This window comes from Ceratotherium simum, chromosome 19 (assembly GCF_057802395.1).
Source record: "Ceratotherium simum simum isolate JZ-2026a chromosome 19, ASM5780239v1, whole genome shotgun sequence".
NCBI classification, from domain to species: domain Eukaryota; kingdom Metazoa; phylum Chordata; class Mammalia; order Perissodactyla; family Rhinocerotidae; genus Ceratotherium; species Ceratotherium simum.
Window position 1 is genome coordinate 54,494,372 of NC_141918.1, and position 21,278 is coordinate 54,515,649.

The 21,278-nt window shown below is 36.6% G+C and overlaps 1 protein-coding gene across 23 annotated transcripts in view; it reads right to left on the reverse strand.

Annotated features, from left to right (window-relative positions):
* Positions 1-21,278, reverse strand: part of AHI1 (Abelson helper integration site 1) — a 182,915-nt gene that overhangs the window by 135,688 nt on the left and 25,949 nt on the right. For all 23 annotated transcript variants that reach the window (XR_015555277.1, XR_015555278.1, XR_015555276.1 and 20 more), the window contains 7 exons: positions 21,002-21,221; positions 19,847-20,039; positions 17,265-17,360; positions 12,703-12,888; positions 11,142-11,294; positions 7,416-7,548; positions 3,212-3,335 (listed from right to left, as the gene is read on the reverse strand). Coding sequence is in view for 20 of the 23 variants with exons in the window: in XM_087444150.1 (XP_087300276.1) it covers positions 3,212-3,335; positions 7,416-7,548; positions 11,142-11,294; positions 12,703-12,888; positions 17,265-17,360; positions 19,847-20,039; positions 21,002-21,221 (1,105 nt within the window). In the remaining 3 variants the exon portion in view is untranslated. The remainder of the gene's footprint in view (positions 1-3,211; positions 3,336-7,415; positions 7,549-11,141; positions 11,295-12,702; positions 12,889-17,264; positions 17,361-19,846; positions 20,040-21,001; positions 21,222-21,278) is intronic.

Sequence of the window (21,278 nt, forward strand, 5' to 3'; positions counted from 1 at the left end):
CATTCTAAGTATTCCCTATCTCATTCAAAAACCTCACTGTCTTTTTGATTCTAGCCATAATATTTCTCTCTTCACTCAGTTAATCCTTCACAATAATATTTTTATGATGTAGAGAGTCACAAATTAGTATCAATTTCAAAGCTACATAAAGAAAAAAGTATACTTTACTACAATATATGTTGTGTGGGAAATCCAAGATGGCTTCAAGAAATGGTGAAATCTGAGTTAGGTCTTAAATGATGACTATGAGCCCACTATGGCTCACAAAAGGCACTTTAATGTCTGTTGAGTGAATGAATTGGGCAGGAAGGGTGGGAGAAGGGCATTTGAGCAAAGCAAGAGTAGGAAAGGTAATGGCACTGAGATGTCAAAGAAGGTAGTGTATTTCAAAAGACTGTGTGGGTGAGCCAGGGGGTACATGGTAAGTGCACAAGAGAAGGATGTAAGGTCAACAAGGGACATGCCTATCATGCTATGCTAAGGGGCTGGGATGTTTTCCAAAGGGCAGTGGTAATCAAAGATTTTTCAAATCAAGGCTTTATGAAAGATAGTTTTAGAAAGATAATATTAGCATAGCAAAGATGGAGGAGTTAAAGACTGAACACTGGGAAAGTTTAGCAGCAGCAGTTTAAGCAAGAGATAACAATGACTTGAATTAAGGCAACAGCAGTGAGGATAGAAAGGATGTGATGGAATGCTGAGCCTTTTAGGAAGGAGAATTGACAGACTTTAGTACTAATTAGATGTGGAAAGGAATGGTGGGAAGGAAAGAAGAGATGAGTACTACTCAGTTTCCACCTTGGGAGACAGAGTGGATAAGGAGGCCATTAAAAAAACATATAAGAGGACTAAAAAAGGGGAAAAAAAGTTTGGTAATTTTGGTAAGTTTGGTTTTGGACTTGAGAAGTCACTGGGCAATCTATATAGAAGTGTGTTAACAGAAAGTCAAACTTAGAAAAAAAGTGAAATTCAAAGCCAGGGAAGATGAGAGAGACCAGGATAAGCACACCAAATTAGGGAAGATGATCAAGCAAAGGATCCTGGGGAAACATCTACAGAGAACAGACAGAGGAAAAAGAACGAGAGAGAGAGAGAACGAGAATGGTCAGAGTCATAAAAAGAAAACAGAAGAGGGTGCCGATGAAAACCACAAATTGAAAATATTTCAAGACTGGTCAATAACTAATTCCTGCAGTGAAGGCAAACAGGGTAAGGACTGAAACTGGCTAGTAGATCTGAAAATGAGCAAGGAACTAGTGACCCTGTGAAGAAAGTTTGCACAGCATGGTGGGAGTGAAAGCCAGACTAACCGGCTTGAAGTACACAGTGTGTGCAGAATGCTCTTGACGGTGTAGAAAGAAAAATAATATGATAGTCTAGAAAGCAGGAACAGTCGGGAAAATGATTTCTTTAGATAAGGAGATCTGAGCATATTTCTAAGATGAGAGGACAAAATCAATAGAGAGAAAGACACCAAAGAGCTGAGAGAGGTAGGAAACAGAAGTAACAGAATTGTAGATTAAAGGACAAGATTAAAAGCACAGGTCAAAGATTAGCCTTAAAGGTATCTGTGCCCATAACTCTTTCTTAAGAGAAGTGGGCAGATATAAAGATGGGTAGATTTATAAATATCAGGTGGGAAACCAGAGGGAAATATAGAAGTTCGTGTCTGCGTACATTTCACCACAAACTGAAGCCAGTCATCTAATGAAAGGGGGAAGACTGTGATTTAGGTCAAGAACTCGAAGTGTGGTAAGGTTTGGTTGGATCTGCTACCAGAGGAATGAGAAAAGATAGCTGAATAAAGATAAGTAAAATGAGGGGCCGGTCGGTGGCATAGCGGTTAAGTGCGAGAGCTCCGCTTCAGTGGCCCAGGGTTCATAGGTTCAGATCCCAGGCACGCACTGACGCACTGCTTGCCAAGCCATGCTGTGGTGGCATCCCATATAAAGTAGAGGAAGATGGGCACAGATGTTAGCTCAGGGCCAATCTTCCTCAGCAAAAAGAGGAGGACTGGCATCGGATGTTAGCTCAGGGCTGATCTTCCTCACACAAAAAAATAAGATAAGTAAAAGGATTGCTCAGCAGAGATGACAGCTCAAGTGATTTTAAGACTTACAATCCAGAGTCAGGCCTTAGCAAGGTTATGTACTTTTCTCCAGCATAGCCATTCTATCTGATGCCAGGTTATGCTGAAAAAAACAAACAGACCAGACAGATTCTCAAAGATATTGTTAAGTGGCACTAATAGTAGGTTTCCAGCTGGATAGAGAGGGAAATCTGTTGTCACCAACTGTCATTTTTTTCATTTAAATAGAAACTAAACAGTAATGATAATATCTTAATCAATTAGACATTTCATATTGAAAAGGAAGCTGATAAAATTAATAGCAGAAGGGACCCAGACACTAGAAGTGTCTGAAAAAAAGTGTGTTAAAAGAGCAGGAGGCAGAAGTAAATAAGAGTGAAGTTAGAGTGGGTCTTGAACTGCTCTAAACGTCAGTTTCCTAGCCCGTAGAAATAATAGATATTTATGTCTATCCACCTACATTTGTTGGAATCAAATTAAATGACATATACAAAAGTATCCTGAAAAACTGTCTAATAATATTTTTAGAATACATCCAAGGTAGAACAAGCAGCTAAAAAAAGTGTAAATGAAACTAAAAAGTAACTTTTAAAATGGTTCATTGTGATACTTATTAAATTGGAAGGGGTTAAATGATTTTAAGGCTGACATTCTGAAAAATGCAAATATTTGACAATCTATAAAGCTCTTAAAACATAATGCATATTCATTTATTTACCCTATACTGCATACTGAGCACCACTGTGTCCTGGCCTCTGCATCCAGCTAACAGTGAAGATGGAATCTCTACCATCAAGATCTTATATTCTAGGAAAAAGCTCAGTTATTCAATAACCTCAACTCAAAGTATTAATTGAACAGTGTACATAATGATCATTTAAAGACAGTGAAGACTAGAAACATTATATATTACATAGATAAAATATACTTAAAAATGTCTTAGAGAAAAAAGATTTCACTACTATTTATTTAATCAGTCAGTCTGTAGGATACATATTTATGACAGTCCCTTGACAACCAAAGCATAAATGAAGCATAAGAGTAGTTATATCATTTTATATTCTCTTTGCTTTCCTTGATGGCAAATGGCACACACAATAAGTACTTCTCAAGCATACTAACCTGGCAGTGCCATCCGACGATGCAGTAAGGACATAGCGATCATCTTTCGACCAGCAAAGATCATAAATGATATTGAGGTGGCCACACAATTCTCTCATGAAACGTCCAGAAGGAATTTCGTATACTAATAAAAATATTCAAAAATTAGTAGGTTTCCAGGTAGAGGATCCTTAATCCAGTAACATAAAAATTCATAATTTATAATAATTTGTAGATAAGGTAAGCACTAGCTATAGGAAATTATCACCAAAGATATTTTCAGTACAAAAAATTTCAAAATCTACTTAAGTTTTTCATTTGCTTTAGACATAAGAATTTACACATATAAAATTTTATATGCTACAATTAACAATTCTCATATTTTCAAAGCAGTTCTCCTAATAATCTTTGATAATCAATTTATTAATCAAATAATAAATAACATTTAAATTGCAATTTGCTTCAAAGATTCTGTAATTTGGGCTTTCATGAATAAGGTAATTATTTTATCTGAAAATCAATTAAATTCCAAACAAAATTTTAATTATTTGAAGTAACAAGAAATTTAAACCATGCTATTGTCAGAAAAAAAGTCTTATACTAAAATGATATAGTAAGGAATTAACAGAGACCCAGTCTGACAGAGAAGGCATTGTGGTATTGCTATGTTACGTGCACAATGAAATCTTCTAAGATAATGACTTAAGACAGAAACACCAAGTTTCCAAGTCTCTACTTCCACCTAGTGGTAAAACCAATTGCCCTTTAAAATACGGAGCAGTACAGAAGCACTTCTGGAAGAGCAAAGGACGGACCTCAGAAAATCTGCGCCCCCATAAAAGCAATGAGAACATCGGCAAAAATTAATTTTTTCAGAACTCTGGAAATTAAACAAAGGCTGCAATAGTCTGAGAAGCATTTATTCAAGAAAAACAGTTGAATCTCAGTAAGAACACTGAGTTCTGCGGTCTTTTAACTTGTCCTGTTTCCATTCCCCTCTCTCAAGCTCCAAAGTGGCCTTAAAAACCAACAGCCTCACAACTACAACAAAAACCAGCAGTTGAGCAGCCATGGGATGGGGCAGAAGGGGCCTGAAGATCCCCAAAAGCCCCCTCCCCAAGGGTTATCACTATTAGCCAGTCTGGCAGCTCCCCGGAGGCTCCATTCTCAGGGCCTGGCTTTATCTGACCTGGCTCTGAGTGTGCTCTGGGTGAACAGCCCTAACTCTACGGTGCATTACATAATCACGGCATAGCTGTCTGAGGCAGTGATGCCAGCTGGGGCTAAGAGGCTGACCAAAAAACTTAAAAGGAAAAAACTGGGAATGAGATGTCCATAGGGGACTCTGAAAAGCTCCAACTTATTCCTGGGAATCTAAGAGGATACATGCACGTGAAACGCTGTGTGCATGCCCAAGAAAGACCTGAGAGGCCCTGACTCTCACTCTGGCTGACCTCAGGAGGCTCTGTGCAAACAGTAAGTGAAGGCTAAGGCAGAGCTGTAAACTGCCTGCTGAGGCCTTGAAAGTGTATCCCCACACACACATACACACACAAACAGCCCCTTGGCAAAGGCTGGGAGACCTAGTCACTCAAGGCATTTAAAAGTCTCTTTCTAAGACTGTAGTGTAGTTACCAGGGGCAATGGGGGTAGGGGGTGGGCACAAGGGGTGAAGGAAGACATGTATATGGTGATGGACAAACAAAAATGTACAACCAAAAATTTCACAATGTTATAAACTATTAAAACATCAATAAAAAAAAAAAATCTCTTTCTAACCATTAGCTGACCACTAAGCTACCCAGGCAGACTTCAATGGCAATACATGACAAAGGATAAAGACTACAGAATTAGTCCAGGAAAGTTACTAAAAAAACAGCAACCACAACAAACCCTGAGTGGGGGGGGGGAATCTGATTTCCAGAGTTGCCACATTGTAATATTTAAAATAGCCAGTTTTCAACCAAAATTATGGAGGCATACACAAAACAGAAAAGTATGGCCATCCACAGGAGAAAAAGGAGTCAACAGAAACTGCCCATGAGGAAGCCTATATGCTGGTCTTCCTGGACAAAGACCTGAAATCCACTCTTAGAAACATGTTCAAAGATCTAAAGAAAACCATGTCTAAAGAATTAAGGTGTGAGAATGATTTCTCACCAATAGAGACAGAAATTATAAAAAAAGACCAAACAGCAACTCTAGAGTTGAAAAGTACAGTAACTGAAATAATTCACTAGAGGAGCTCAAGAGCAGATGTGAATTGGCAGAAGGATCAGTTCACCTGAAGGAGGTCGACTGAGACGATGCAGTCTGAGGGACAGGGAGAGCAGGGATGAAGAACAATGAATAAGGCTGCAGAGACCTGTGGGACACCATCAAGTGGACCAACAGAGAAACGATAGGAGTCCCAAAAGAAGAAGAGAAACAGAGAGGGGCAGAAAGAGCACTTGAAGAAATAAAGACAGAAAACTTCCCAAATTTGTGAAAAATATTTATCTGCACATCCTACAAGCTAAATGAATTCCAAGGAGATACATCATAACCAAAAAGTCAAAAACAAAAGACAAAGATTCTTTTTCTGTTTTTTGAGATTTAAGCAATAAGTAAGTATATCTAAATTTATATAGCATTTTGAACAAGTTTTTTTAAGCGTAAAGTAACACATGTATCACAGAAATGTTGAAAACATATAAATCATAATGAAAATAATTCTTTCAACTGCCCAAAAGAAAGAAATCACTAATATTCTGGAGTATGTTTCCTAAGAATCTTTTCCTCTATGCATAGGTTTTGGTGAATTTTTTAAAAAGCATAGTCGTAATCAAACTACCCAAACAATTTTGTATTTCTTAAAGCTAACATTATTTCATGAGGAGAAATATTTATTTAATAAATGTTAATCTAGCCAATTACGAGTCCCTGCTGAAAAAAAGCTAATCAGCCAAGGAATAAGTGTGTGGAGCTGAGCAAAATTCAAGACAATCTGGTGCTTAGGGCCGATGCCCATGAGGAGCTGGGTACTTCCTACTGAGGTGAAGTTTTCATTATTAAGCAAGAAGTAAGGGAGAGTATTTAATACCTCTAAGTCTAGAAGAATATGGCAATGTTCACTTAAAAAAAAGTTTCTAAAGCTACAGAAATAATTTTTCTTTTTTTTAATTAATTAATTTTTTAATTTTTTTTTTTTTTTGTGAGGACGATCAGCCCTGAGCTAACATCCATGCTAATCCTCCTCTTTTTGCTGAGGAAGACCAGCTCTGAGCTAACATCTATTGCCAATCCTCCTCCTTTTTTTTTTTTTTCCCCAAAGCCCCAGTAGATAGTTGTATGTCATAGTTGCACATCCTTCTAGTTGCTGTACGTGGGACGCGGCCTCACCATGGCTGGAGAAGCGGTGCATTGGCGCACGCCTGGGATCCGAACCTGGGCCGCTGAGGCAGAGCGTGTGTGCACTTAACTGCTAAGCCACGGGGCCGGCCCAGAAATAATTTTTCTTTTTAACACGGTTTCCTAAATTTATTTATTTTTTTAAATTTTTTTGGTGAGGAAGATTGGCTCTGAGCTAACATCTACACCCATCTTCCTCTACTTTGTATGTGGGATGCTGCCACAGCATGGCTTGATGAGTTGAGTGTTGGTCCGTGCCTGAGATTCGAACCTGTGAACCCTGGGCCGCCGAGGTGGAGCACGTGAACTTAACCGCTACGCCACTGGGCCAGTCCCCCCTAAATTTTTTAAAGGCAATTTGAGAGCGGCTTTTTGGCCTCTCCGCTGACTTCTCAATTATAATGAGAATTCTTCATCTAGGTACTCCTGAGCCAATTATTACTGTTTTAGTGCATAACAAATTTGAGGTCTTTCATAATGCAAGTTATCACAGCTATCAATTGATCACACTGGACTAAAATTTCTCAAAAGATTTATTAATCTTTAATGTTGCAAAATTTTAATATTTAAAATAGGAAATGCTTACAAAAATTCTCCTGCATGCTTTAAAAATAAACTTACTATCGTTCATTTTATCATTGTCATTCTACTTCTGAATATATATTGTTAGTAAAGCGCAAAATTATAAAAGGACTGTTACTTTCCTTGAAGAAATCTATTTTAATTTAGTAGTACTGGTGGATTACTCAAACTAAGATTTCAATGAATTCTAAGAACCAAACGCTGTCCTCCATATAGACTACAATCAGATTAAACAGATAGGATGTTCACTCACGAATAATTGGATACCCATCCCGACTGGCACAGGCTGCTGCTATTATTCTTCCATTATGGGAGAAGGCAAGACAAAAACATCCTCGTTCCCCTGCATTTAGTGAGAAGAGGTGCTTGTTTGGGATACGGCAAGCCTAAAAAACATACATTTTAAAAATATAAAATAAGAAACATTAAAATATGAAGGCTGGTTGTTAATTTCAATTACTGTAGTGATGATTTTTTTTTAAAGTTCCTTTACTGTGATGCAGAAAAGAAAGCAATCAAAATGATGGATAACCATAGTAAACCACTTTACTTTTGAAACAGAGAATCAGTTTTCAATAAAATTAAGTGAACTTATACCTCATGTCTAGTACTTAATTCACCTAAAATATGAATAGAAAGTTTCAATACCTGATACTCTAAAGCTGTCACCACCACATTGCTTTTACATAGCCACAAAAAAAAATGTGTCACACTCTTATTCTATGACAGCAACCAATAAGTGATTTTTGCTGAGCCATAAACGTGTTCTGAGATCACAAATGCCCTACAGGGCCTCAGCTTAAGTCCAGGATGTAAGAATGTTCACTCTCTCTTTTTCTCTCTTAAAATAACAAACATTTGTGGCTGCCTTCCAAAATGTATTTTCAAAGTAATCAGTCACCTCATATTGGTTTCTCATTCACTAATTTTATTAAGATTTCTTCATAATTTTTACTTTTTCATTCCCTATGTCAGACGAAACTAAAACTTTCCATGTACTAATATCTACCATAGGAAATACTGCTTACTTTTATTTGCCCTAATTCTACCTCTTCCAAACTTCAGTGAGCCTTAGTTCCTGTGTTTCTTATTATTCAGAAAGTTGAATTAAACATATATTGGGCTTTTACTATACACCATGAATGTGGTACTTTACTGCAAATGTCTTCTCATATACTCATCGCAGCAACCCCATGAGTAACCATTATCACTATATATAGCTAAGAAGGATTATTCAGAGGGTCAAGCCCAGCCTACCAGGGCCTAGTCAAAGACTATTAGTCCAAGGGCCTGCTTTCTAGACAGGCACCAGGTTTTCACAAGCTGCATGAGGACTGAGCAGCATTACCAGGAGCCAGCACTGTGAGTGGCTACTAGGAAGGTGAAAAATTCAGCAGACATTAATTAGGTGCGAGTAATGAACCAGATACCATGCTACCCATCTTTTTCCTCCAGTCTCTATCCAGATGATTTAGAAAAGGAAGAGGGGATAAAGAGAGGACAAAAATGAAGGAAAAGTCCGGGGTTTTATAACCCCTTGCTGCTGCTCCTAGAGTAAGAGGTGTAGATCAGGAAAACTCTGTGCCTCATCATCTCAGCCCAAATCACCAAAGCCACCATCATTTTCTTTGTACTCCCAGGGTCTGACGCTGTATTCAGAACAGGGACTCAGTGAAAGTTTAATGATGTAACAATAAAGGTCCTCAACATCTCTGACTCTTTCCCCTTCTTTACTGCCTTGCAGTCATTAAACCATGTTGGTTCTTTCTTTCTCGCTTCTGTATTCATCTCAATTCTCACTTCTGCCACCATTACCTCAAGGTTAGACCCTTCCGCCTCACACATCAACAACTACAAGTGCCATCTCCTAGGTTTCTGTCACTCTGATGTATGCTACGTTGGGATCTCCTACATGCCACTGCCAGCGTTAACAGCTGTTACCACGCTTCTCTCCTACCCAAACACACTCCATTACTTCTCACATCCCGCACAGTCAGGTATCAGACTACCACTAGAGACACTCCACAATGTGGGCCTGATCTATCACACCGCTTTATCCTCATACAAACTGGTGTCCAGCCAGCCAAGTTTTTGAGTGCCTGATGAATACAACAGGTCCTTTCCCATTTATTGACAACTTTGCCCCCATATGAAATATCCTTCCCTGTCCCTCTTTACCCACCCCTAACTTGGCCACCCTTTAAAGTCTATCTCAAGCTCCACCAACCTGATGAATAAACTCACCTCTTCTACCACTCCAGTTCACCCTCTTTATATCTGCAATCCCCAAACTGTTTTAGTTTCAGGATGCTTTATAGTCTTAAAAAAATTTTGAGAACTCCAAAGAATTTTGTTTATGTGTCTATATCTATAGTTATTTATCATATTAGAAATTAAAATTGAGAAATTTAAAAAATATTTGTTAATTCACTTAAAAAATAACAGTAGCAAATCCACTACATGTTAACATAATGTGTTTTTATGAAAAATAGTCGAATTGTTCTATATTTTTGAAAATCTCTTTAATATCTGGCTTAATAAAAGACAGCTAGATTTTCATAACTGCTTCTGCATTCACTCTCTTGTGATATCACATTATCACTTAGCGTCTGGAAAACTCTAGCGTATACTTGTGAGAGAATAAAAGTAAAAGAGACAAACTAAAATCATTATGAAATCACTACAATCACTATGAACCTATTATGAAAACAGGTCTGCTTCATAGGACCCCTGAAAGGGTCTCAGGACTCCCAGCAGACCCCAAATCATGCTTTGAGAACTGCTGATCAATTGTTTGTATACCTACCTTTCCTCAAGACTTCTCTGCAGCACCCTGACTGTAACTGTTTCCTATTTCCCCAACTGATGTGGAAGGTCCTCAAGGGCACAGTCTAAGTGTTATTCTCTCCATATTACTATGTTCAAAGTATTTAAAAATGACTTTAAGATGTATCTGTAAAATTGGCCTCAAAAAGAAAGTCAAATGTGATGCAAAACACAGAAAGTGAAAAGGTCTAGGAAAATAATCATTCTTATGTATATACGGAATGTTTGGATAAATCAAGATTTTTGGAAAAAGAGCATCTGGTAATGGTCAGATGTATAAAATGAACCACTCTACTCTTTATGGAAACAAGTAAGAGACTTGCAAAACTGTATCAGCAATGCTCCCTGCCACTGCAAAATATGCTAACCAAGCAAGAAAACTTTAGTAAAAGCTTAAATACCACTCAACTTGTGGTAGAAGAATATATATGTACACATCTCCAACAAAATGTGATTCAGGAAGAAGCCAGGGACTATAAAAAGTTTCATGAATCCACAAAAAACATAACCATTTTTTAAATAATAAAATCCACTAGGAGACATACCTCTTACAGATATCAAAAATCTATATTTTTTTACTGCTGTCATGGGCTGAATTGTGTCCCCTAAAATTTGTATGTTGAAGCCCTAATCCCAGTACCTCGGGATGTAACAGCATTTGGAGATACGGTCTTGAAAGAGCTGATAAAGTTAAAATGAGGTTGTTAGGATGGGGCCCTAATCTAGTAAGACTGGTGTCCTTATGAGAAGAGGGTGAAACCCCAGATATGTACACTCACAGAGAAAAGACCAGGGCAGGAGAAAGGCCTCAGAGTAAATGAACACTGCCAACCTTTAATCTTGGGACTTCCAGCCTCCAGAACTATGAGCAAATAAATTCCTGTTGTTTAAGCCACCCAATCTGCAATATTTTTTATGGTGGCTCTAGCAGACTAATAAAACTGCCCAGGTGCCCAAAGAAAGAACCCAAGATAGTACTTTTATGCACATGTTAGGCACTATTATTTGTCAAATGAATTAATGGAAAGACCAGATTGTGGTTAAAAACAAGGATAATTTGAGAGTTCTAAGTAGCAAGCTAGTCCCCCTAAGAGCAGCTGTAGTTTTAAAGGGTGTAACTATCTAAATGAACCTGTGTCACCAAACGCCTCACCTGCCCGGGTAGCCGTCTCCAGTTGACTTCTTCCTTTGAATCTTCTAATCCAGGTTCCGTGTCTACTGAGCTGGGCTCATGGTGTCGTTCACAATACTCTGGTTTACCTTTTTCCTCCTGAAGAGCCATCATCGAACGGTAAGATGGCTTTATCTAAATATGTACAGAAAATGAGAAAATTTATATATCATGTTAATCTTTTTTTCTTTTCTAGCATATATTGTTTTAAAAACACTGAAACACAATAAAATGTTTTCAAAAGGTACTGTAGAAAAAACTCTACTTTTATTTGTACATTATTCAAAATAAAATGAAGTTGCTTGAAATTATAATCCTATAACCAAAAAGCCTCAAAAGTTGGAAGGAAAAAAAAATAGAACTCCAACGATTACATGAAATGGTTTTAACAACCCTGTGCCTTTGCTTCTGTCTCTTTACCAATACCTACCAGATATTATATTATGAACCTCTGGCTTTAAAAATCACAAAACTGATACCATAAAGATCTAAAGTTTTTTAAATCTTCCATTTCTTAAAAATAGATTTAATTTAACTCCATTCAGATCAATGCAAATCAACCCTGTGGTCACAGTTTAAATATCAACTACAGAATACATAACTGACCTGAATCATCTTATAGCAAATAAGACAAAAGCAAAGTCTCACCTCATTTAGGACCAATTCTTTACTAAGGTCATTTATCATTTTAATTTACGGAAAACAGCAGTAGATATATTATTTACTGACTATATGAATAATATTCTGAAAAATGAGCCTGTAAATCATGGGTCTGCAAACCTCATGGCCTGGGCCAAATCTAGTCGGCTGTTTTTGTAAATAAAGTTTTATTGGAACACATCCACACCCATTTGTTTAGTTATCACCTACATGTGTCTATGTAGCTACTCTCACATTACAAAGGCAAAGTCGAGTGGTTCCAACGAGACCGGATGGCCCGCAAAGCCTAAAATATTTACTATCTTATTTTTTATGGAAAGTATTTGTCAACTGCTTTAAATCATTCTTTTATCTTTAATTTCTGAAAACCAATATTATTTAAAAAAACATTTTTCTTAACACTGAAACTTACATTTAGTACTTAAAACTCATTTAAGTATCTTTTAAATATCAGCTTTACAGGCTTACTACATAATCTCTGAAGGTAACTTTCTATTCTAGAAATCTATTAAAATAATTCTAGTGGGCTGGCTTGGTGGCATAATGGCTAGGTTCACGTGCTCCTCTTTGGCAGCCCAGGGTTCACAGGTTCAGATCCCGGGCGCGGACCTATGCACCACTTATCAAGCCATGCTGTGGCAGGCGTCCCACATATAAAGTAGAGGAAGATGGGCACAGATGTTAGCCCAGGGCCACTCTTCCTCAGCAAAAGGAGGAGGACTGGCAACAGATGTTAGCTCAGGGCTAATCTTCCTCACACACACACACAAAAATAATAAAAATAATAATAATTCTAGAGACTTTATCTTTTTAGAAATGGAAAATATGTCACCATTTAATCTCAACAACAGAGGATATATATTTATAAGTGCTGTTAACTTACACATTCTGGAACTTTCAACCCTCTTACAGTCACGTACAATGTTGATGGATAACGATTTCTCGGACATTTTGACCACCATTCAAAAACCTCAACGACATTTAATTGAGATCGTGGCTTAGTAGGTGGGTAATACAGCTGCAAGCGAAGTTTTGAATTGATGTTTACATTTCCATTGGCTCCTAGAAGCTTAAAATAAGAATTCAAATAAAATGTTATCATCATTGAAAATAAAGCAATAGTATACGGTCAAAAATTCATTTTAAGAAGATTAATATGGCATGCTGAAATTCCTTAGACTTATAAAGCAAAGGAAAGAACACTGACACAGTTGGTTAAGCACAGTTCCAGACCATTTTGACACGTTAGGCACTATTAATTTGTCACTGTGACAAAAAGTAACCCAAATGACTTTTTAAATATTTTCCTGATAGCTGTCTTTTCGCCTATACAACTTCAGATCATCGATAAAGTATTTACATTACTGTGCCAGATGTTATTTCGCACAAAGGAGGTGATCAGTACACATTTGTTTGAAATAATAACGATAAAGAATAAAATGCATATTATTTAAACATGAGCAAATTTTCCATTTTGTTTAGCATCAATATTTTAAGTTTTTTTCTTTTTTTTTTTGAGTTTTTTTTGTGTGTGTGAGGAAGATCAGCCCTGAGCTAACATCCATGCTAATCCTCCTCTTTTTGCTGAGGAAGACTGGCTCTGAGCTAACATCTATTGCCAATCTTCCTCCCCTTTTTTCCCCAAAGCCCCAGCAGATAGTTGTATGTCATAGTTGCACATCCTGCTAGTTGCTTTATGTGGGACGTGGCCTCAGCATGGCCGGACAAGCAGTGCGTCCATGCACGCCCAGGATCCGAACCCGGGCCGCCAGTAGTGGAGTGCGCGCACTTAACCGCTAAGCCACGGGGCCAGACCATAGAATCAGTATTTTAAATGATAAACTTTTACGATGTTTTAGTAAAAGTCAAAATCATTTTCAAAGAGTAATTAAGATAAACTCATTCAAGCCACTCATTATATCTTTTAAAGTATTTTAGTCTACCTTCTTAAAAAGGTTTATTCAATAAAAAAACTATCAAAACAGCTTATGTTTAAGCTAAATAAATGGATATTCTTACAAGAAAAATAATCTCACCAAGTCAAAATAGGTGCTCTTTCACTACACTATGACTCTAAGTACAGCAGCAGGGACTGAGTGCAAGAACATACTCAATAACCGTTTGTTACTGACGCAACTTGGAAAGTATCAGAGGAAGAGTAAAGAAAGACTCTAAGGCATGCCGTCCAACAGAACTTCCTGTGAAGATGGGAAAGCTCTATATTTGTGCTCTCCAATACAGTATCCAGTAGTCACACAGGGCTATCAAGCACTAGAAGTGTGGCTAGTACAATGGTGGAACTGAACTCTTGATTATATTACATTTTAATTAATTTGAATTCAAATAGCCACATGTGACTTGCAGCTACCAAAACGGACAGAGCAACTCTGAGACTGTAAACTTGGGAGACTGGGCAGATGGTAGTGCAACCAACTGAAGCAGACAGAGAGGGGGTAAGGGATTTAGGTAGGATGTTCAGTTGGGGGAGTCTGAGATATCTATGGGTCATCCAAGTTGAAACGTCTGAAATCCAAAGCACAGGCAAGAAATGTGGGTCTAAGAAAAGTAGATTAAAGATGAAACTGTTGAGTACGACTGATATTAAAGAGGTAGGTAGAAGACAAAAGGAATGGTATAAGGAAAATCAGGAAAGGTTGGTGTCAAGAAAACCAGGTAACAGATTTCAGGAGAGTGATGTATTAAATGTACACAGCTGTGACAGAAGAACTGAAAAACGTTCAATAATTTGGCAAATAGGAGTCATTAGTGATTTGCTTGGAGAAGCTTTAATAGCTGAGGCAAAATCCAGATTGCAGTGTGTTCAGGAATGAGGCAGCACTAAAGAAACAGAGTTGGCAAAAATATAGCCCATCTTTCCCCTACCCCTCTAGGGAAGGATGTAAACTCAATGCAGGTCATAAGCTGAGGGATGACATTAAGATATAGAGGGGTAAAGAACAGTTTCAAATTGAGTAATAGAGATGTTCAGTCATTAAATATTAAGCACTCAAGACTCCCTTCATAAATTCTACTACTGTTGCCTGAAGCTAATCATATGGGAATAGTATCATTTTAAGGAGATATTATTCCCCAGCTTCTAAATCATACTTCATAAGCTGGTTTAATCTTCACCAGGCAATTGAGCTGACACTAGTATGCTGCTTAGCATGAGTAAACAACTAAGATCCAGCCAAGATCCTGCCAGTATGGTTATAAATTATATAACGCAGAACTTGAATAAATAAAGCTTTATTATCCTGTAGCTTAAAAGAATAGTCATCTATATGTGCTAAAAGAATTGAAAGTGCCTCAGACCTGAGGTGAAGTTGAGGATTAAGACAAAGTATCATTTATACCTGGAGTTCTTTGGGGTTCATTTGGACCACTATGATAACTTTACAATTACTTAGGCTATTACTGGAACCAACTGAAATTTTAACTTGATCCATGCCACTGTCTCAAAGATGGATTTTTCCTAGTCATTGTTTCCATACATTTATTAATTCTCTCAATAGATATTCACTGAGCACTTTCTGTGTGCCATTAATATGCTGGAAGCCAGTGATATTATCAAATAGACAGTTTCAAGAGACTGATGTATTAAATGTGAAGAAATCTGGTAAAATAAGGACTAAAAATTTTCAAGAAATTTGCCCAAAGGAAGGCACTGGTGACTTTGAAAAGCTTGCAGTCTAATGAAGGAGATACGTAAGTGCTACAATGGAGGAAGCACACAGAATACCTTACCCTTTACAAGGGGCGGAGATGGTATCAGGAGAATTCCTGATTGCCATTTCTGCCAATGGCATAAGATGGATAAATAAATACAAATCCATGTAACACTTAAAGGTAAAAATGCCATGAGATACATTAGTGTTTCCCAACAGCAGTTTATAGTAAATAGGGCAGGTCTGCAAAAACCTTAGCATAAAAGGAATAACAGCAGTTTCTAACAAGACCACAAGATGGCAATGTTTCCTATGTGAAAGTGACCTTTTTTGGTTTTTTTGTCTTTGCTCTACATCAGTATGAGAGGAGGTATAGAAAAAGGTATAACAAGTTATAAAGGAGGCACACGGGACCAGCTGATCCCTAAGGCCATGCTAGAACTAGTTCCTCACCACAGCCACCCGCAGTCAGACTGCACCTTCTCCAGCCTCTCTCTAACCCTTGACGTGGATGGAGTCCCTCACCTGGGTTTTCACAGCTCTACTCTGTAGCACATAACCATGTAGGTAGTACGTTTACACAGAAACTGAACTGGAGGGCAAGAACAATGTCTAATTTATCTAAGGCCTTGTATTTAGCAGAATCCCTGGTATTTCAGAAACACTTAATAAATATTTCTTGAATGGATGGATGCACAAATGGAAAAGCTTTATAAGATAATACAAAATAGGTTAATTACTTAAGACTTTTTAAATCTCAAATTTATGTCTGAAGACAGAAATAAAAGAATAATAAAATTAAGATCTTTTTTTAAACATCAATCTATTCATGTCTTTCGTGTCTGCATAAACATCCTAGTCAAAGACACCATCATTTTATAACTAGACTATAGCAAGAATTTTCTACCTTAATCTTCCAGTATATATATTCGCACTCTCTCTAATCCATTCTCCATCCAGCAAAGTAATCTTTCTAAAACATAAATCAGATTATTTTAGCCTTTTGTTTAAAATCCTATAATGGCTTCCAACTGCTCTTGAAAATTCTATAATGGCTTCCTGTTGCTGTAATGGCTTAGAAGACCTTGTGTAATCAAGATCTGTCTACCTCAGCAATGTCTTCAGGCACCATTTTCCCCTCAGTCTCTGTCTTGCAAGCTCAGTGGCCTTCTTTTGGGCATCTGAGTACACTTTGTTCTTCCCAACATCAGGGTCTTTGCAGATACTGTACCCTGGACCCAGAACTCTCTCTTCCCCACTGCCAACATCTAGCTAATGCTCAGGTTCAGTGTCTCTTCCTCAGGAAACCTTCCCTTGACCCCACAGGATGTTTTCATCATCCAGCTCATACCTCCTCATAGTATTTATAAAAATCGTAATTAATGATAAATTATATAATCAATTGTTTTATGTCTGTTTTTCTTGCTAGAATATGAAGTCCATGAGGCCAAGGAGTTTGCCTTTCTTCACTGACCAGAACAGTGGCTGGCTCACAGAAAGGGTTTAGTAAATATTTGTTGATTTGAGTGAATGATGACAGGCTGTGTGTCTTTTTCAGTGCTACATCCTCAGAGCCAAACAGTGTGCCCGGCACACTTGGCACTCAATAAAGAGTTAGCAATCTGAATGAGCATCATCTGCGCCTGAATGAAGAACTTCACCACTGCAGTTGCCCCTCAGGTTGCAGCTCCTTCTAGGAAACTAAACTGATGGGAAAAAGCAGCCAATCAGATGTGAAGATTATTTTAAAAGTGTTTAAAATGGATGAAAAACATACCTTGAGAAATGCCCAGGCTATTTTCCGAAAGCCGCATTCTTGGTTTTGAACTTCAGAGTTATTCCTAATTTCATCCATGCTTAAGAAATCAAGAATCTGTAAATAAGTACAAAAAAATACTTCACAGAATACCAGGTTACCTAAAATTTAATATTTTCTAATAATATATTATTAAAACTTAAAAAAATCACTTATATACTTAAAAATGTTTTCCTTATAGGGAATAAAAACATTTTTTTCTCATTTCATTCACCTTTAACTCATCCAGTTAATGAGGGTCCATTTTTTGACCACTCTTTTATTAATAACTCTTTTATTAAGATTTATTTCAAATCCAAGACAAAGTGTTAATTACCTCAAATGTAGTCTAGACACAAATACAAAAGGCATAGAATTCTTAAGCTTAGATCATTTTTTAATGTATGAGAGCAGGTTTCAAAGGACTGTTTGTTTAAAAAACTCATGGCCTCATCTCTTCCTTGGGTCACCTTCCTGAAGTTGGAGATTTTCTCTTTGGCCATATGTTGTCATTAGGTTTCTCAAGAGGATTTCTTTCATATCTCCAACCTGTCTAGATGTTAAAGCTCATGAATTTGCAACCAACCTGCCACAGAGACTATCTGTATTCTAGGTACTTGTCAGAGACTCTCACTTTGAACTTACTGGTACTTATCAAAAGCTCAGCTGAGATAACAAAACTTTATAGAGGACTGCTTAAAAAAATAACATGGACTCCATTTATCCCCCTCTTTTATATACTTAAATCTGTCTTCAGATGTAATACAAGCTCAGTGGAAAAAACACTGACAATGTAAGAAAAATATGTTAACAAAGTAAAAACAACTTGTAAGCCAGACCCATAGATGATCAACATTAACATCTGGTTTACATGTATCTAAACCTTTTTATGTGAGTTCCTAAACATATATACGTTACTACAAATCCCATGTTATTTTGCAAATTATTTTCATATAATATGATATCTCTTCAAGTCAATACATACATATATGTATATCATCATGTTAACGGCTGTCTAGTATTCTTCTGCATTATAAATATCATAAATTTAATAAAAACCATAATTTATTTAACCAAATCTCTTATTGATCCAAGAGATTTGCTCCCCTAAAACTTTTGCTATTTAAGCAGTGCTTAAATGAATATCCTTGCACATACATCTTTGTGTACTTGTTACTTTTCCCTAGAAGTGGAATGATGGTTTTAAAGATTTCTGAAAGATATTATCAAGTTGTCCTCAAAAACCCTCAAAAAGTTGAAATCAGAAAGTAGTTTTGTAGACAATAACACATTACGTTAAAACTTAAGAAGCAACTAAAAGTGTTATAATCCAATAATCCTTCTTAAATCTCATAATACTAAAATGAATATAAAAGAAAATTATGATAACACAACAAATTTCTATGACAGAGTTCCTTGAGATACAAATTATACCACTTTTTGAAAAATCACACCTTTGTATAAATCATACAACATAATCACAGATGTAAATGGTGAAATATTCATATTTCACATATAAACACACATAGATCATGTGAAAGTTAAGGATCATAAAAACAAGTAATTCTACAAAAATCAATCATTGGCTCTGATCATGCCTTGCTATTCCATGCTAAAATTCTCCACCTTGCTTAAACTGGAAGAAAGGCTTTCTACACTTTACTTTGCTTATGGAGAGATAACGTGAAGCAGAAAAGAGAAATGTGATATTTTAGGTTCACACTATCTTCAAATACAAATTACCTGTACAGTCATTCATTGCTTAATGATGGGGATACGTTCTGAGAAATGCATCCTTAGGCTATTTCGCCCCTGTGCAAACATCTTCGAGTGCCCTTACACAAGCCTAGATGGTATGGCCTCCTACTACACCTAGGTTCTATAGTACTAATCTTACGTTCGGGACCACCATCATTTATGCAGTCCACCACTGACTGAAACGCTGTTATGCGGTGCATGACTGTATTTAAAATTGGAGTAACTTTGGGGAAGTCACTTTACACTCCAAATGTTGATTTCCTTTGCAGTAAAAAACTAGAATAAGAGGTCAGGTCAAAGGCCATCTACTCCATAAAGCTTTCCTTGACTGCCCTGACCCTCCACTAACCCTTCACAACTCAGAAGTTCTATCTCATTTTGGTTATATATTACATTACATTGTATTAGTCAAGTGATCTGTGTTACATTCATCTTTATTTTTCCAAGCAGTATACACACTCTTATGTAGTCTAATATAGTTAAAGAGTTTACACTTGTGAAATGGGTTAAGAATGGAGGATCATATACATATAGATTAAATTCATTACTTCAGTTAATAGTCATGGCATTGTAAGAAATAATACAGAGTAAATCAAATGGCTAACTACTTGCACTGGCAAATACTCAGCAAATATGCTATTACTTGTATCTCTCACTTGTATCTCCATAGCATATCATAAACACTAAATCCTAGGGATCAAATTCTCACACCACTTTGTTGTATTACTGAACTACTAAAAACAATAGCTTACATTTGTGCTATTAAAATATTAACTAAAATTTAAATTGCTCTATTGAATTCATACCTCAAAGAACAGGATGACTTTAGGGCTCTCATCAAAATCTCGGAGCAAATAGGGAAAGTTTTCATTAAATATAATTTGTTCTTCCCACTCCGGAAGTCTTGATTTTAACTGTTTAAAATCATATGGCTGGGTCATAATTGGAAGAATATAATCCACATTCTCTTTTTCATAGTAAGACGAAACAGGCCGTTCACTATTCAAAAAAGATACTTCCATTAACACAATTCTTCATAATTTTCAGGTGAGAAAAAAATAAAAATATAGCATTCCAGATGAGGCAACCAGAAATAATGCATAACTGTGACACATAAGGAAAAATTATTTTCATAGAAATCTAGAAAATTATAAGTTTTATGAGACTTACAGGTGGTAGCACCTTACTGTCATCTTGCACTTATATACTAACAGTGGGTTTCACAGAATTATTTTATTACAGAAATTTAAAGTGAGAAGTATAATTATGCCTTCAGCATAGGAACTCCTTCAGAATCTTAAATGAGTTTGTGATAAAATAGTAAAGTAGATTTAAATAAGAAAATGAGCACAACAGGATTGTAAACCCTTTAAGGTGTATCATATTTTATTTGTATTCCCCAAGACAAATGAATAAGTGAATGACCTTTTTGATAACCTCTTCCTGTTTCCATCCCTGCCATCTTTCCAAGAAAATAATTTTTTTGAATTCTAGTATAATCATTTATTTTATTGTATTTTTTATGTGGGCCTCAAGCATGTATTAGCTATAGAAGTATTATTAGGAAAAAAAGAAATTGAAAACTCCCTTACTTCACCTGAGGCCCATGTAACATATTAACTTCAAAAGAAAAATATGAAGTTAGACAACTAAAGCATATACAGTGCAACATAAGAGGATTTATAATGCAAATTAAATGCCATAAATTAGTCATTAAGCTTAGAAGAAGGTCTCTCAATTCCCCTCCACTTAAAATGAACTGCTGAATTAACAGATGTTCTCCATTTCTTCCGTAAAACATACTGATCAATATCAATGGTTGATGAACACCTACAACTAGCAAATTATTCTCTAATTCAAATCCATCGCTCTACTCCCACTGATTTTCAATGGCAGAAAAGAGGACTTCTACTGTAGACAATTTCCATTTCAAGGGTTGGCTGTGCAATTAAAAAAATTACCTATCATCTTTCTTGACATAGTGACCAGTATTCTCATCCACCACGTGAATTTTTACCATTGGGTGAGAAATCATAAAATCTGACTTAAGTCGATCAGTTCGGTGAATGTAAACTCCCAGGACAAGGTCATCATCAAGCAAACATTTGGGATAAACTGGACTATCTCGGCTTGTTATTTCATGAACACCATCACCATCAGTATCTTCATTATCATCTGAAACTACACGCATGGGAGAAAATCAATGTTATAATTAATCGTTCCCATAACAATATATTC